Genomic DNA, 15865 nt, shown 5'->3' with positions numbered 1-15865 from the left:
TAAGTCAAGTCACAATTAATTTTAAATTGCCCATACAAAAGAGGTCAAATGATTTAATAAGAGCTGTTCTAACAAAAAGGGCCAAATGTGACATAGGAGAAATTGAAAGAAAATTTTCTGTAGCAATCTAATTTTTCTACTATTAATATCAAAAGCTGCATGAAAACTTTTTAAGTTATTTTATCATATGACTTGATTTTATGGTTTCTTTGATGTTGAAAATAGACTGCTACGTTTAGTGTTTTATGCTTATTGGCTTGTGTACACGAATGTCTCAGTTAAATGAGATATCACGACTTGGTTTCATTTTGTTTTTTGTTCCGTCCATCCTTTGTTCCTTTGTTTTGGTGCATATTATAAAAGAACCGTTTTCATTATGTTTTTATAAAGATTTGTTTTTATTTTTAATCTAACTTATAGAATTTTCTACATGCTTTGTAGAACTGCTAAGTCAGCATACAAACATAGGATAATATGCATACATGTTTATCATTGTAACGGACAGGTGAAGTCTCGTTTTTATTTAATGTATATATTCAAAATTGTATATTTGAAATCTGCATCTAAAAAATGCACATACTTTTCTGTTACAGTTACAGGTTATACCAATTTCAAATTCTAAGATATTTTATCATATAATCTTTAGATTAAAGAAATTGAAAAGCAAATCACCCCCTAATTCTAGCACTTTTATTATAAGCAACTTATTTCATTTTATATTTTCCTTATCTATTTTCATAACAAATATAATTGTTGTGAACATATATTTTTAGTCCTACTTTACAAGCATTTTTCCATGAACTCTAAAGTTACAGTTGATTTTTGTTATTCATGGTGGTTATGTTCTATAAAGTCACTGTGATCATTGATATAGTGAATACTAAAACATTCAGAGACTCTGGTCACCATTTTCATCAACTGATCAGTATATAACCTTCTTTGCTGTGTGTTTCTGTTTAAAGATAACTTATTAAATACATATTGTTGATTCATTAACATTGGACTCACAGCCAACAGCATTATAACTCATGCTTGAACAAAGCTTACTTAACACAAATTTATTCTGTAAGGCACATCACAGTCTTCTTGTGCTTAGAAACACTAGACAGCTTTGACACTATACCCGGAAGCCATTTTTTTAAATGTTTAAGTGAACTCACCAACAAAAGCCACAAAAATATGAAAAACATGGCACTTCATAGATTCCAAAAAAGGGCACTTGTTTACAGTATGAGAGCTGAAACAAGAAAGAGTGTTGTCTCATTTGACCTCGGCTGGGAATACGCACATCTGGTGACTCAATTTTTTTTTGACACTCTGTGCATGTCCACAAATGGCCATGAAAACACTGTGAGTGTTGATACAGAGTTACAAATAAATATGGCAGATTTGCAAATATAGAATTCACGAATAATGACAACTGTACTTTAGATAACTTTATAATATTCCATCAGGTTGCTAGATCATACTTTACCTAGCCAATCTTCTATTTTAGGTATCAGAATGGCAACTAGATTGGCACTAATACAGATAATACTCCAGTAAGATCTCGGGCACGGGAACACCACCTTTTAAAAAGGTCACCAATATAGAGCAGAAAATCAGATTCATTAATTTTAGTGCTTTTCCTAATGTTTTTTGGTTAAATTTCTTAGGACTAGTAAATGTTCCAGAGGAACCCATTGAAGAGGAAGAGGAAGAAGAGGAGGAGGAGGATCAGGACATGGATGCAGATGACAGGGTGGTAGTAGAGTACCATGAGGAGCTCCCAGCTCTCAAGCAGACCCGGGAGCGGAGCACATCTAGGCAGTCCAGTGCCAGCAGTTCAGACTCCGATGAAATGGACTATGATCTAGAACTGAAAATGATTTCCACTCCTTCACCAAAGAAAAGCATGAAAATGACCATGTATGCTGATGAAGTGGAATCTCAGTTGAAAAATATTAGGTGAAAATATTTTGTCTTTTTATCAATGCTTTTAATTTTGTTTTAAATACTAATTCCTAACTTCCTCTTAACTCTTAATTTTATAATTTTATCTGTTGCATCAGATTTTTCCTTTAAATATACAAGAATTAATCATTGTTATAAAAATGACAGTGCAGAAAAAAAATGACAGTGCCGAAAGTGAAAATCACCCATAATCTTATCCTTTCCTAAAATCATGACTTAGCAGTCGAGTGAATAACTTTCCTGCTAATTTTATGCATATACCTAACACATGGAGAAATTCCAGAGTTCTACAGAAATGAAGTTGTATTTATATTGTCTTGCAGTGTGCTTTTCCTGTTTAATATAGTGTAGATTTCTATTTTCTACAGAAATGAAGTTGTATTTATATTGTCTTGCAGTGTGCTTTTCCTGTTTAATATAGTGTAGATTTCTATTTTTTCATCCAGATATAGTCCTTTGTTTGAAAATATCATGATTTATTTGGTCAATCCCTTATTGATAGACATTTAGGTTTCTATTTTCTTACTATTGGGATGCCTGGGTGGCTCAGCGGTTGAACATCTACCTTCGGCTCAGGGTGTGATCCTGGAGTCCCGGGATCGAGTCCCACATCAGGTTCTGTGCATGGAGCCTGCTTCTCTCTCTGCCTGTGTCTCTGCCTCTCTTTGTGTCTCTCATGAATAAATAAAATCTTTTAAAAAATAAAATTAAGGGATCCCTGGGTGGCGCAGTGGTTTAGCGCCTGCCTTTGGCCCAGGGCGTGATCCTGGAGACCCGGGATCAAATCCCACGTCGGGCTCCCGGTGCGTGGAGCCTACTTCTCCCTCTGCCTATGTCTCTGCCTCTCTCTCTCTCTCTCTCTCTCTATCATAAGAAGAAAAAAATTAAAAAATAAATAAATAAAATTAAAATATATCTTACTGTTGCACTAACTAGATAAATTTCTTGAATTCCAGTTATTGCACAGAGCTGCATATATGTTGAAAAATGTGATGGTGTTAGGGTTGCCTGGGTGCACAGTTTCAGCATCCAACTCTTGGTTTCGGCTAAGTTCGTGTTCTCAGGATCATGAGATCAAGCTCCATGTTAGGCTCAGTGCAGAGTCTGCTTAAGACTCTCTCCTCTCCCTCTCTTCTTCCCCACCCACTCCTCCTCTCACATATTCTCTCTCTCTCTCTCTCTCTCCCTCCCCCTCTCTAAAATAAATAAATCTTAAAATAAAAATTGGTTTTGCTAAATTTCGTTGCAAAAAGATTTTAATCACTTTATAACCTTTTACCTCTATAGTTATCAGTCTTATCACTGTAAGTTTTGCTAATTTTGTGGACCAAGAAAAAAAAAGTTATTTTAATGTGTATTTCTTTGATGACTATTGGGGATGAGCAGATTCCTGAGGGCAGATGGCATGTGCACAGCTCAAAGAGTTGGCATCTATAGGGGTATTCTCTCTAAGTGTTCTTGGTAGTGTGTTTGGGGAAAAGAAAAACAGTTCAATCTGGTTCATTTGTATGGCTTTGTTCATATCCTTATTTTTAGTTTTCAGAGAACTTTGCAATGTTGGATGCTGCCAGAATAATGCTGGTGCCTAGCATGGTAGCAGATGTCTATAACAGAGAAGTTTGTTCTTTAAAGAAAGAGATTGTAGACTCTGTCGCATCTTGACTATAGTGAAGTCACAGCCTGGGTGCACAGAGATCCCTTAGCCCTTTGCAGGCCTTACTTAATGTTTGTCTCAGAAAGGAGGGGACTTGCAATTACATATTCTGTGATAGTTTACAATATCATTTGTGGAAACCACCCTGGAAAACTCAGTAACCTACTTGTGCTGATTGGTCTCTTTATAGCAGGCTGATCATGATTTTTGTAAGGAAATAATTACTGGTATATGGTATTTATGAGTGGATATTGGCTGTATTAGATTGGGCTGCTTAAATTATTTTCTCCAAATTACATGAGATTATTGTGTAGGCATTGTCCCACAGTTGGAGGTAGTAACTGTGCCTTTTTTTTTTTTTTTTTAAGGAACTCCATGAGGGCAGATACTATATCTACAAGCAATATCAAAAACCGAATTGGTAACAAATTACCAACTGAGAAATTTGTAGATGTCCGACATCTGTTAGATGAAAAACGCCAGCACACACGTCCACGGCCACAAGGCAGCAATACTAAATCAGGTATTGTTGAGTTGTGTTTCTGAGTTCCAGAAAGCAAATCAAGGCAGAGATAGGTCCTTGGATTAAGCATTGCCCTTAATGAACTGGTTTAATTGTCATAGTTCATCACCTCTAAATTTGAGGTTAGGCAGTAGAACTTTCAGACATGAAAAATAATCATAAATTTGCAGTACTAGCCTTCAATATTTTTGTCCCAATTATTTTACTTTATATGTCATTGATATACTTTATACATAAGAATAATAGAAATCAAGTTGAGTTGTTATATAAATGGTAAAGAATTTGAACTAGATGGTATACATGTGCAGAGTCGCAGAGTGGGTACTTGGCCTTGCCTGCTGTGTGCCAGGCTCTGGGTTAGATGCTGGGAATGCTGGAATCTCTGGAGGGGATGCAAGTCATCATAGAACTTAGATGGAGAAACATGAATGCACACATTCAGGTAATTCCACTCCAAAACAGAATGGAGTAAGTGCTCTGATAGGTCTGTAAGAAGTAGTTTGTGGGAGCATAGAGGGGAGGTAGGTCTACTGGGGGAATTGTAGAGAGTTAATTTTGCCTCAGAAGTTCCTTTCTAGAGCAGTCAGCTGAGAATTTTTTTCTCACTGAAAGCCTGTATGTCTGAATTCTCTTAGGGAAATCCAGACTGATTATATAGAGAGAAGGATTTTAGAAGCTTGATTTTGTCAGGTACTTTGCCCTCATTTGAGGAGATTTGGCACGAGGTCCTCTAGAGATCTCAGGTTGACAGTATCAATAGCAAAGCACACATGATTGGTCATAGTAAAACTTTTTTTTTCTTTTTCTAGATATACGCCAGCGGTTAGGAAAAAGACCATATTCTCCAGAAAAGGCTTTTAGTAGTACCCCAGTCTTTCGGAGAGAGCCTTTTTCTGATGTACATAGTAGGCTGGGTGTTCCCAGGCAAGATGTTAAAGGCCTCTACTCTGATACTCGGGAGAAGAAATCAGGTTGGTAACACTTAAAACTGAGGGGGGGGGAGTAGGAACTGGGTAAGAGCAGACTGTAGCATGGAAATACCTTGTTAGTCAAAGGCAGGAAATAGCATATGTCGAAAATAAATTATTTTTCTTCTTCCATTACAGTCATTGTCATAATTATAATAATAAGGGTAATGGAAAATTAGAAAATGGAAAAAACAAAATCAGCCTTGGTTCTTTCTGCTTAGCACGAATACTACTTATTTATTTATTTATTTATTTATTTATTTATTTATTTATTTATTTTTAAGAGATTTTTTTTTTTTATTCATGAGAGACAGAGAGAGAGGCAGACACAGGCAGAGGCAGAAGCAGGCTCCACGCAAGGAGCCTAATGTGGGACTCGATCCCGGGACTCCAGGATCATGCCCTAGGCTGATGGTGGTGCTAAACCGCTGAGCCACCCAGGCTGCCCTAGCACGAATATTTTTTAGTCTTAAGTTTCTATTCAAGTCTTTGTCCATATATGTATTCTTTGTTCATACAGGATTTTATTATGATCATTTTTATTACATTGTTAAATTCTTTATTAATAAAATGCTTAATAGCCTTATAGTGTAGTATGCTATGAAATTATAAACACATAATTTTTCTATTTTTAGATATTAGTAAAGTACATTTTAAAAATTAATGAATAGTGGGCCAAATCTCTGAAAGTTTACAGTATAGCAGGCCTATCAGTTTGCAGAATTTATAGCTGGGAATGATCTGGGAATGGCCCACTTCCGGCAGAATGAAGCTCTACACAGAATGGTGAGTCTCACCAGGGAGGGGCAGGTGTAGCATAAGCAGCCTCCCAGGTGACTCTGATATGCATGAGAGGCACATGTCCCCAACTGTCCCCATTGGTCCAGATCCCTCAGTTTTCCAGGCAGAGGACTATAACCAGAGAAATGAGATTACCTTCCTAATGCTGTACAAAGGTTACAGGAGCCACAGACCCTTTCCCAGTGTCTTTTGTGCATCAGGTGTTGACAGTGTCCCTGCTTCCTCTGTATTACCCTGCTTGTCAGCATTGACCACCAAAACTGAAATGCCTTCTCACCCAAACAGGTAGTTTATGGACTCGCTTAGGATCTGCACCCAAGACCAAAGAAAAGAACACAAAGAAGGTGGATCACAGGGCGCCAGGCACTGAGGAAGATGATTCTGAGCTGCAAAGGGCATGGGGGGCTCTGATAAAGGAGAAAGAACAGTCTCGCCAAAAGAAGAGCCGGTTAGATAACTTACCATCTCTCCAGATTGAAGTTAGTCGGGAAAGCACCTCTGGTTCAGAGGCAGAGTCCTGATGCCCTTGGGGCTGATGGCAGCTGCCCTAAAGTCTGACATTCTCCTGCAGGGTGGGGTGCACAGTAGAAACCTTCCTCCCTCCCCCCACAGGAGTTGGCGCCCCTCTTGCTCTTACACAGTCACCCTCAGCTCTTGCTACTATAGCAAGACATGTTAAGAACGTGACATGCTTTGAAGGGCATCTATCTATCTTTTGCTGCAGAGTTTGAGTTCTGGGCCCTCAATTCTTTCCCCACTATCCCACAAGCTTTACCCTTTGAGGAAAAGGCAGCCCTCCAGATTTTGTAGACGTTTTTCTTAATATTTTTAACATTATGTCTTTTAAAGAAATGTTTTACACAGTTCATCCAAAGAGCAGAGAACTGAACTTCTCACTATTGCCTTGGCCCTGACAGCTGTTACCAGCACCCTTTTCCCAAGAAAAGTCAATTCCCAGGTGCTTATTGGACAGCCTTCGAGGGGGAAGATGAGGGAAGCTGCCAGCTCACCCTTCCAGGACCCTAGTGTGGGGGCCGAATCTCATGGACCTGACCTCAGAGGTGCACCGGTGCCGCCCAGGTAGATAAGAGATGCAGCATCGATCGTGCTTCCGTTTCTCCCTGGGGATTTCTGTTAGGGGCCTCTTCTTAGCAATCAGCTTGAAGTGAAGATCAAATTCAGTGCTGTGGGATTTTTAGGAACAAAAAACTGTGACTTCTGGATTTCGGGTGGATTTTTGTGCTGGGGTGGGGTCATGAGTTAATGTTGAACAATTTTTAAGTCTGTATTATGTTCAAAAATATAAATGATTTAAAAGTTTAAATTTTTAATTTTTATATGTGAAAATACTTCCTGTTGGCTACAAGGGAAGCTCAAGTGGTGTCTTATGTGTGCTGTTAAATATATATTATATACTTTGGAAGAAGGCAAAGAGAGGAGTCTCATTATTTTTAAATGATCCTAATTGTATAGTCTGCCTGTTGTATATAATGTTCAGCTTGCTTTTTGGCCACTGTAGGAAAAAAACCCATCCATCTGAGATGGGGTCCTGTTGTTTATTATCACTTCAGAAGTGATATGTTAGTATTTATTCTATTTCCAAGTTCTGGCACCTGAAGATACCTTTAAAACTGGCAAGTAAGATAATAGTTAGAGAAATTTCAGTTTATTTCACATTTACTTCTAAACTCCTTTCAGATTATTTTAAAGGCAGTAGATTATTTTGTCTTCCTATTTGATCTTTATTTTGAAGTATTTAATGTTTGTATTCCTCTGCAGGCATAAAAATAGTGTTTCACTTCAATTCACTAGAACTTAAGAGTTAGCGATAGTAAGCCTTTGTCCCTTTGTGATGTCACAACTCCTCACCTGTCTGGAGTGTTTCGGTACATGGTGCAGCCCTGGATTCTAACGATCTTTACTTTTGAGTGAGCTAATCGCCTCATTGATAGTTGATTACAGTGTGGTGTGATTGAATCCAGAAAACTGCTAAAAAAGGAAGTAAAGGGCCATGGGACTTGAGAACTACAACAACTGTACCATGTTTGGTTGGTTAACCTACTTTTCACTCCCTTTAGAAAGATTAGAGACTATAACTACAGTATGTTTCTGCTTCCTGATAGGATTCTAAAAAAGAGATGGTTCTCTGACAATTGAGTCCTAATGTTTCTGAGGTTTCTCACTTCTTTTGTCCTGTGGAGCATGCAGCTGAGAGCCAGGTCCTTGAGAAGGGGCTAGGTTTCAGGAGTTGGTAAAATGAGATGGACAAGGACCTAAGAGTCAGAGACCTGGATGGCAACGTCTGGTTTCTGTTCCATGAGCCTGGGCCTCCAGTTTTCCCATCTGTCAAATGAATAGGCTGGTGGTACCAGAGCTTCTGACTTTGTTGGTGCATCTCAGTGGTGTTTTACTCTTCCCAAAGCAATGGTTGTGGTGGGCTGGCCAGCACTGGTTTCCGTTGCAGGTGTAGGGAGGGTCAAGAAGACAGCTGAGGGCACACATAAGGTTTTAGACAGAGATTCACCCTCATCCCATTTTTGTTAGTCTCTGGGTCTTCTAGTGGGACAGAGATGTCCTTGTGGTATAGTCTCAGCAATGTTCATAAACCCTTCTTCTTTGTTTCCCAGTTAAGACCTTTTCCACCAGTAGTTTGGGCCCATCTGTCCCATGGCCTTAATAGCCCTTCCCAGTCTCCTGCTGGAGACCAGGGAAAGCTTTCTGGAACGGTGGTGGTATGTAATCAAAACTGGGCCTTTGTTCTTGCTTCGGCAGCACATATACTAAAATTGGAACGATAAAACTGGGCTTTTGATCTAATCAGGAAAAATGCCCACGTCAGCAGCCCTGCAATTCTTACAAATACACAGAACCCAGAAAAGTATCTTTAAAGATTTTATTTCCCCCAGTTGTCATTGCCTGCTTCTTCTCTTGCTCTTGGTCCACACTCAGGCACTCAGATCTTGCAATATCTTACATGTTGATGTAAGGGCTTTGAATGCCCAGGCCCTTTCTTTAGAGTTTGGGAGTGAGGGTGGACAGTTCCCCTAGTGGCAGCTCAGTGTGCCAGGGTGCTCGTTATGCATCTGGGCAGCAAGGCTATACACTTTCCTATATTCTTCTTAGTTTTTACACATAGGAGTTTTCAAATACATTTTTGCTGCTTGATAGTAATTGCAGATACCTCATTTCTGTTTCCCACTCTCCCCGTTGGGAGAGACACTAACTGCCCAGGAGAACTTGTAGAACCTGTGACAAGCCCTCCAGCCTTCCAAACTCTGGCCCCTTAGTCTGGTCTTGTGAACCCCTACCCTTAGTTTAATCCCTGTCTTCTCCCACTCCATCCCTGTGACAGTCTCTTCCCTGATCTTTGCCTCATACCCCTGTGCATTGCAGCTGGGATGAATTTTTGTTGTTTGCAGCTTTACTCAGCTATTATTTACATAGCATACAGTTTACTCCTTTAAAGTATACACTTCAGGGGCACCTGGCCAGCTTAGTTGGAGGAGCATGCAACTCTTGAACTTGAGGTTGTGAGTTAAAGCCCCACGTTGGATGTAGCGATTACTTAAAAATACAAGATTTTAGGAAAAAAAGTATACACCTCAGTGGCTTTTAGTGTATTCACAGGGTTGTGTAGCCCTCACCACAGTCAATTTTAGACATTTTCATCACCAAAAATAGATGCTATATTCATTAGCAGTCATTCTCTAGTCCCTCTTCCTTCCTGGTAACCACTACCTTTGGTTTCTATGGATGTCCCCCTGAACACTCATGTAAATGGAATCATACACTTTGTGGCAATTTGTAATTGGCTTCTTTCACTAAATATATTTTTGAGGATCATCTGTGTTGTAGCCTATATTAGTACTCTTTTTATTAATAATATTCCATTGTATGAATACAATACATTTTATTTATTCATCAGTTGACAGACGTTTGGGTTGTTTCCACTTTTGGCTGATACAAATAATGCTGCTATGGAACGTTTATGTACAGGCATTGGGGTGGTCATGTTTTCATTATTCTTGGGTTATATATCTAAGGGTGGAATTGTTGGGTCGCACAGTAATTCTGTCTTAACCTTTTAAAGAACTGCCAGACCCAGGTGGCTCAGCGGTTTAGCGCCGCCTTCGGCCCAGGGCGTGATCCTGGAGACCCAGGATCGAGTCCCACGTTGGGCTTCCTGCATGGAGCCTGCTTCTCCCTCTGCCTGTGTCTCTAACTTTCTCTCTCCCTGTGTCTCTCATGAATAAATAAATAAAATATTTTAAAATAATAATAAAAAAAATAAAGAACTGCCAGACTATTATCCCAATGGCTACATCATTTTCCATTTTCTTTATTAGTGTATGAGGGCTCCAGTTTTTCCGCAATCCTCGTCAATACCTGTTATTTCGCGGCATGAATTAGTATTTCATTGTGATTTTGATTTGCATATCCCTGATATCTAATGATGTTGGACATCTTTTCATGTGCTTCAGAATGAACTTTCTTAAGAAAGTTATTAATCCATTATTCTTCTGCTTTAAAACTTTCCAAAACTTCACTATTGCCCTTGGAATAAATTCCAAACTCCAATGATAGCTCACAAGGCATAACAAAATCTAGCTTCTGGTATCTCTGGCCTGTTCTCCCCATCCTCCCCATCTTTCCCTGCCCTGTGCCTACTAGTTCCCTGGAATCATCTTGATCACACCAGCCTTTCAAACTCTGCTGAGTGCTCTTCTTCTCCAGCAGTGACACACTCCCCTGGACCTTTCTCCTTCCACCTGAGCCTTGCCATCTCTTTTCCCTCAGGACTTAGAGACCCTTCCAGGTAGCTGCCTCCAACTTCCAGAGCCAGGTTATGGTGGCCCCTGCTATATATCCTACAGTACTGCCATGAATGAGACTGCTCATTCCAGGTTTGAGTTATACAGGCACCTAAGATAAAAATAGAGTGTAATCAAAATTCTTCTTGGAAGCCTTGAGGAAGGTGCCATGTTGAAACCAGCATTGTGAGATCCAGCGCTGTTGGTTCCTGCCTGTGTGGGAACAGATGATACTTTCTTTGGTTGAGCTCCAGATGAAGTTGTCGGCCGTATTTTGCAAAAAAAACCACTTATTTTTAGGTATTAAACTCATTCAGGCAAGCAACTCACTTTTGAAGAGGCTCTTGGGAACTGTAACAAGCCACAGGAGCAGCAGGGCACAAGCTTACCTTATGTGAATGGAGGCGCAGGTGAAATGGCCCAAGTGACTTAAATTATTTTCCTTTATCCTTGTCTTTTTTTAAACTTTCTCAGAAAAATATACCATTGTGTTTACTTACGTGAAATGTGCGTATGATGCCGAATTTCTATACCCGTCCCCCAAAGCCAGCACACCTATACACTGAATTGTAATTCCCTCTTCCTAGTTTGTCTTTTTGCTAGATTGTAAGCTCCATGAGAGCAAGGGCCATGTCTGGTTTGTTCATGGCGGTTTCTCCAGGCTTAGAACCATGCATGGCACCTGGCAAGTTATCTATAAACGTGGTAAACATATAAATCCCCCAGCTGCAGGAACAGCTTCATTCCTGGGGATCCCTTTAAAGGCTAGTCCTTGTTTTCTGCCTTGTACACACAATACTTGATGTTCATTTTATTTTCTCTGTTAGCCTGTAAGCTCCTGATGAGCAGGTGTCTTCATGATTGTTATCTCTGTATCCTCCCACCATGCCAGTCCAGAGTAAGTAGTGCTTAAAAAGTGTTTGGTAAATGAGTGAATTATGGTAAACAACCCAGCTCTGACTCCTTTGCAGGGTAGTCAAATTGTAGCTGACACTACCAGATTGAAAAAGAGGAAGATTATTCAGAAGTGCATAAACTGTACTTGTATAAGAAAAAAAATCTCATTAATTAGACGTCCATAAAATTCAAATTTTGATGATCTGGCCATATCTAAGCTGAAGTTTACCTGGTGTATAAAGGATTTGCTAGAGAATCGTGTAGAATATTTTTTTGGAAAGCATTCGTCTGCCCCAGAAGAGCAGGGAAGGAAGCTGGCAGGTGGATGAGAGGCCCCCAAGAAGGATTGCTGAGCCAGTCTTTAGCTTTGAGTCTTATTGACAAGGAATGTGTTGTAATCTAGAGATGGCGAAGAGAAATAACTTGTTCAGGCAGCAGCTCTTTTGCCTGCAGTAGTATTCCACCTCTCATTTGAAGCATTCTTAAAGTTATGCTGAAATGCTAATGGGCGGTTTGCATTAATATTAACAAATCATGGTGTCACAGATTAATTAATTGCTGTACAAATAAATTTGGTGTATAAGTATTTGCTTTTAAGCTTTATATAACACGAAGCAAATGAGAAAAGGCATTTTTTTTCCTCTAAGAACTAAAAGGACAGAATGTTTTTGATAATTTTGAGAATATCACAGTTGCTTTAAGGCAGATTGTTATTGCATAATCTAACGAACGAAAATCCAGAACTTTTCTTACGTTTATAAAATAAATCTGAGAAGAAAAAAATATGGTAGCATTTTTTAAAAATGAAATTCTATGAACATTTAATAGGACTTTGATGTTCCCGGAAGCAGTTAGGGAAATGCTGGCTCCAAAGCCTATTTCAGATTGTGAGGCACTGAAGTGAGACTTTCCTGTGCTATATAAATAAAACTCTGGAGTATGGGTGATATTAACCTGCCAAAGTCAATACTTTGCCCTAGAGTTCTTGCCTGTTTTTGCCTGAGCAACTCAGAGGCCCTGTTTGCATGACCAGATTCTTCAGTAGTTGAAACTTTGTATTTAATTGCCTATCACCCTCACCCCTCACTGGTGTAGGTTAGTGAAGGCAAGAGGCCCCCATCATTGGCAGGAGAGGAGACATGACCATGACCTTTCCTGGCTTTTTGTGTGTCTAATTATGTGATGCATCCCCTCTTGCCTTAGCAAGGATTACTCAAAAGGCTTATGAACAGGAGGTGGCACTTTTAGCTTAGGTAGAGTGTCTTTGGGGGAGGGTCCAATAGGATAGTATTAGAGACTGGGCCTGAAGCCCTGAGGGTTCATTTTTTCCTCACACACAAACTGGAAAAGACTGAACAAGTCCCTTCACCTCTCTGGACCTCAGTTGCCCTCTCTGTCAGATGAAGGGCTCAACTGAGATGGTCTCCAGGTTTCTTTCTATTGCTAATATTAGTTCTAGGGTCTTTGCTCTGCTTTTCCAAAGACATTTAGGAGCCTAAGTTGAAGAGGAAGGGAGTGGGGGCAAGAAAGAGGCCCAAGCCCTTGGACCCTTGGTCCATAAACCAACCCCTCAGTTACAGAAGAACAAGAGGATCCTCTCCCTAGCTTCTTCCCTACTAAGCAAGCCCACCATCCCACACACACATGCACGCACACATGCACACACTGTTCAATGTTTTATTTGGGAGGTTTTTTTAGGAGGTAGTCCAGTGTATTAGGTTGGGCTGCTGTAACAAAATACCTTAGACTGAGTGGCTTAAACAACAGAAGTTTATTTTCTCACAGTCTAGAGACTGAAAGGCCAAGATCCGGGTGCTAGCTAGCATAGGCAGGTTCTAATGAGCGCTTTCTTCCTGGCTTTCAGACAGCCATCTTCTCATAGTGCCTTCACATGGCCTTTCCTTGGTAAACGCACATGGAGAAAAAGCTCTCTCTTCCTTTTTTAAGACCACTAAGCCTGTTGATTAGGGCCCTACCTTTATGACCTTAATTATCTCCTTTAGGGCCTTTAGACCCTATCTGCAAGTAAACTCAACATTAGGGGTTATGGCTTCAACATTACAAATTTGACAGGAGACACATAGTTCAGTCCATGATCCCCACTAATGCAAAATCCCAGTATATGTTTGTGAAATGAGAAAGCAGGTCTCTGCTTTTTAAACGCTCAACTGGGAGAGATTTAGACCCATTGGGTGTGAGAGTAGTAGGGTTGTAGTAGTTCAGAGTCCTGGTACTGGAGGAGATAGACCTGCCTTAAGTCCCAGCTCTGCCCTTTTTTAGCCATATGATGTTTGACAAGTGATCTGGGAAATCAAGATAACCAAGTAGGGTGGCTCTTAGGATCAGATGAGGTCTGTGCATGAAAGGCCTTTGGCACTGAGTCTGGCACTACCCCCTTAGCGCTCAATCAGTGGTAGTGATTCCTGCTGCTCCTCAGACTTCCTCCAGCTCCTCTTTGCCAGCTCTGTCTTCTACTGTGTCCTGTCTCAGTAATTCCTTCCAAATTCCTCTTTCCAGCTTTCCAGGACTCAGAAGGCCAGTGGGTAGTTAGGACATCTTCTGTGCCTAGAGATGATGAGGCAGGACTATGGGAACAGCCCCCCATCCACCGGTGAGTGCAGATATCAGAGCTTTCCACTCACACTCAAGACAGCATTTCTTTTACTTCTTGCTGAACAGGTCTTTATCCTGTAACTTTTAAGGCTTTATTTTGAAAAAATTTCAAAATTACAGAAAAGTTTCAAGGATAGGACAAAGAACATTTTGCCATATTTTATCATTCATTCTTTCCTCCCCTTTACTCCCCTAACCCCCACCTCTAAGGCATGAATTATTTGAGAGTGGCGTACGTACAACTGCCCCTTTACCCCTAAATATTTCAGTATACATTTCCTAAAGTCTTAGGAAGTAAGGACGGTCTCTCACATGACTATGATGTAGTTACCAAATTCAGGAAATGTATAATTTTATCTGATCAGTACAGTAGTATCTAATCTTCAGTTACATGTTTCAATTTTGCCAACTATCCCAATAAAGTTTTTTAAAGCTTTTCTTTTTTCTTTTTTTCTTTTTTCTTTTTTTCTGGTCTAATTTCCAGCCCAGGATCACACTGCATTTTGTTTTCCTCTCCTTAGTATGCTTTAACCTGGGACAATTCTTTAACCTTGCCTAATGCTACTGATGTTTTTGGAGTTCACTCCAGTTATGTTGTAGAATGTCCCTCAGATCGGTCCCTTGCCATTTGTCTAGAACCTGTATGAGGCTGTGAGTGGAAGGGTTATAGAGCATAGTCTGGCCCTGTCCACGGGGTCTTAAGTTTGGATTTCTGGGGACCGTAGTTACTGTCAGGTAGGCTCGAAGGGCCTATGTGTGCTCATGATTAGAGTTCTACCATGCTGACACCAGCAAGCTTGGATCAATACATCTTTGAGGAATGCAGTCTGAGTCAGCATTTTAGGAGTCTCCAAAGATGCAGAAATGGCCCTGCACTCTGTGCAGCCTCCAGTCATCAGCTGGGCTTGGCCTCCTGAGGTGCCCTGAAGTTCATACTCCAGACATGAAGTCCTGCTCTCAGAAATGTTGAGCAAGCTGCAGTCCTAGGTTCTTGTGTGTCCCTACTGCTGATCTGCTTTGTGGCCTGGGGTGGGGAGAGGAGCCTCTTCTGGCTCTGCCAAGTGTCTCTGGCACTCAAAACAAGTGTGGGGTAGGGAGAAAGTCACCGAGCCCCGGAGTGGTAGAAAACAGGCCAGGACTCTGGCCTGTGACAGGGTTAAGTCAATTTAGATGGTCTTCATTGTGATCTGACAGGCAGATGCAGACCTGGAACTTCAGTTTTTTTAGGTGTTGGACAGTGTCAAAAATGGTGAATTGTAATCTCTATTCAAGCAACTATATAGCATCAGGAACTGTCACATTAGTTGTAGATATTTTGTCAGACCAACGCAGACAATGAAAAAATATCACCAAGCTCCACAAGACTTTGGCCAAGCTAACTTTCAATGTGAGAAACAAAATAAAATTAATTTTCATCTTGTCATTAAGTCAACCCTTGTCTGCTTTAACACTTGTGTTAACATTTTCAGTGTGCTCTCCCTAGGGATGCAGACATTCATGTGAGAGAAATAGAATCTCCTGCCTTTTTTAATGTAAATTAATTAAAATTAAATAAAATTTAAAATTCAGTTCCTGAGTTACACTGATAACATTTCAAGGACCTAGTAGCCACAGTAGTCTGTGTTGGACAAGGCAGATCTAGAAC

At 40.2% G+C, this 15865-nt stretch overlaps 1 protein-coding gene across 4 annotated transcripts in view; it reads left to right on the top strand.

Annotated features, from left to right (window-relative positions):
* The window catches only part of NCBP3 (nuclear cap binding subunit 3), a 38752-nt gene extending 23109 nt beyond the window's left edge, over positions 1–15643 (top strand). For 2 of the 4 annotated variants that reach the window (XM_025476054.3, XM_025476058.3), the window contains 5 exons: positions 1656–1947; positions 3976–4130; positions 4940–5101; positions 6185–6347; positions 6817–15643. In XM_025476054.3, coding sequence (XP_025331839.1) covers positions 1656–1947; positions 3976–4130; positions 4940–5101; positions 6185–6347; positions 6817–6925 — 881 coding nt within the window. In that variant the 3' untranslated portion in view covers positions 6926–15643. Of the gene's footprint in view, positions 1–1655; positions 1948–3975; positions 4131–4939; positions 5102–5733; positions 5885–6184; positions 6348–6816 lie in introns of those variants that run through there. The other 2 variants (XM_035720399.2, XM_035720400.2) reach the window with 2 other exon arrangements.
* Positions 15644–15865: the final 222 nt, after the last annotated feature.

The sequence above is a fragment of the Canis lupus genome, chromosome 9, assembly GCF_003254725.2.
Source record: "Canis lupus dingo isolate Sandy chromosome 9, ASM325472v2, whole genome shotgun sequence".
NCBI lineage: Eukaryota > Metazoa > Chordata > Mammalia > Carnivora > Canidae > Canis > Canis lupus.
The sequence above is the reverse complement of the archived record's forward strand: the minus strand, read 5'-3'. Positions and strand labels throughout refer to the sequence as shown.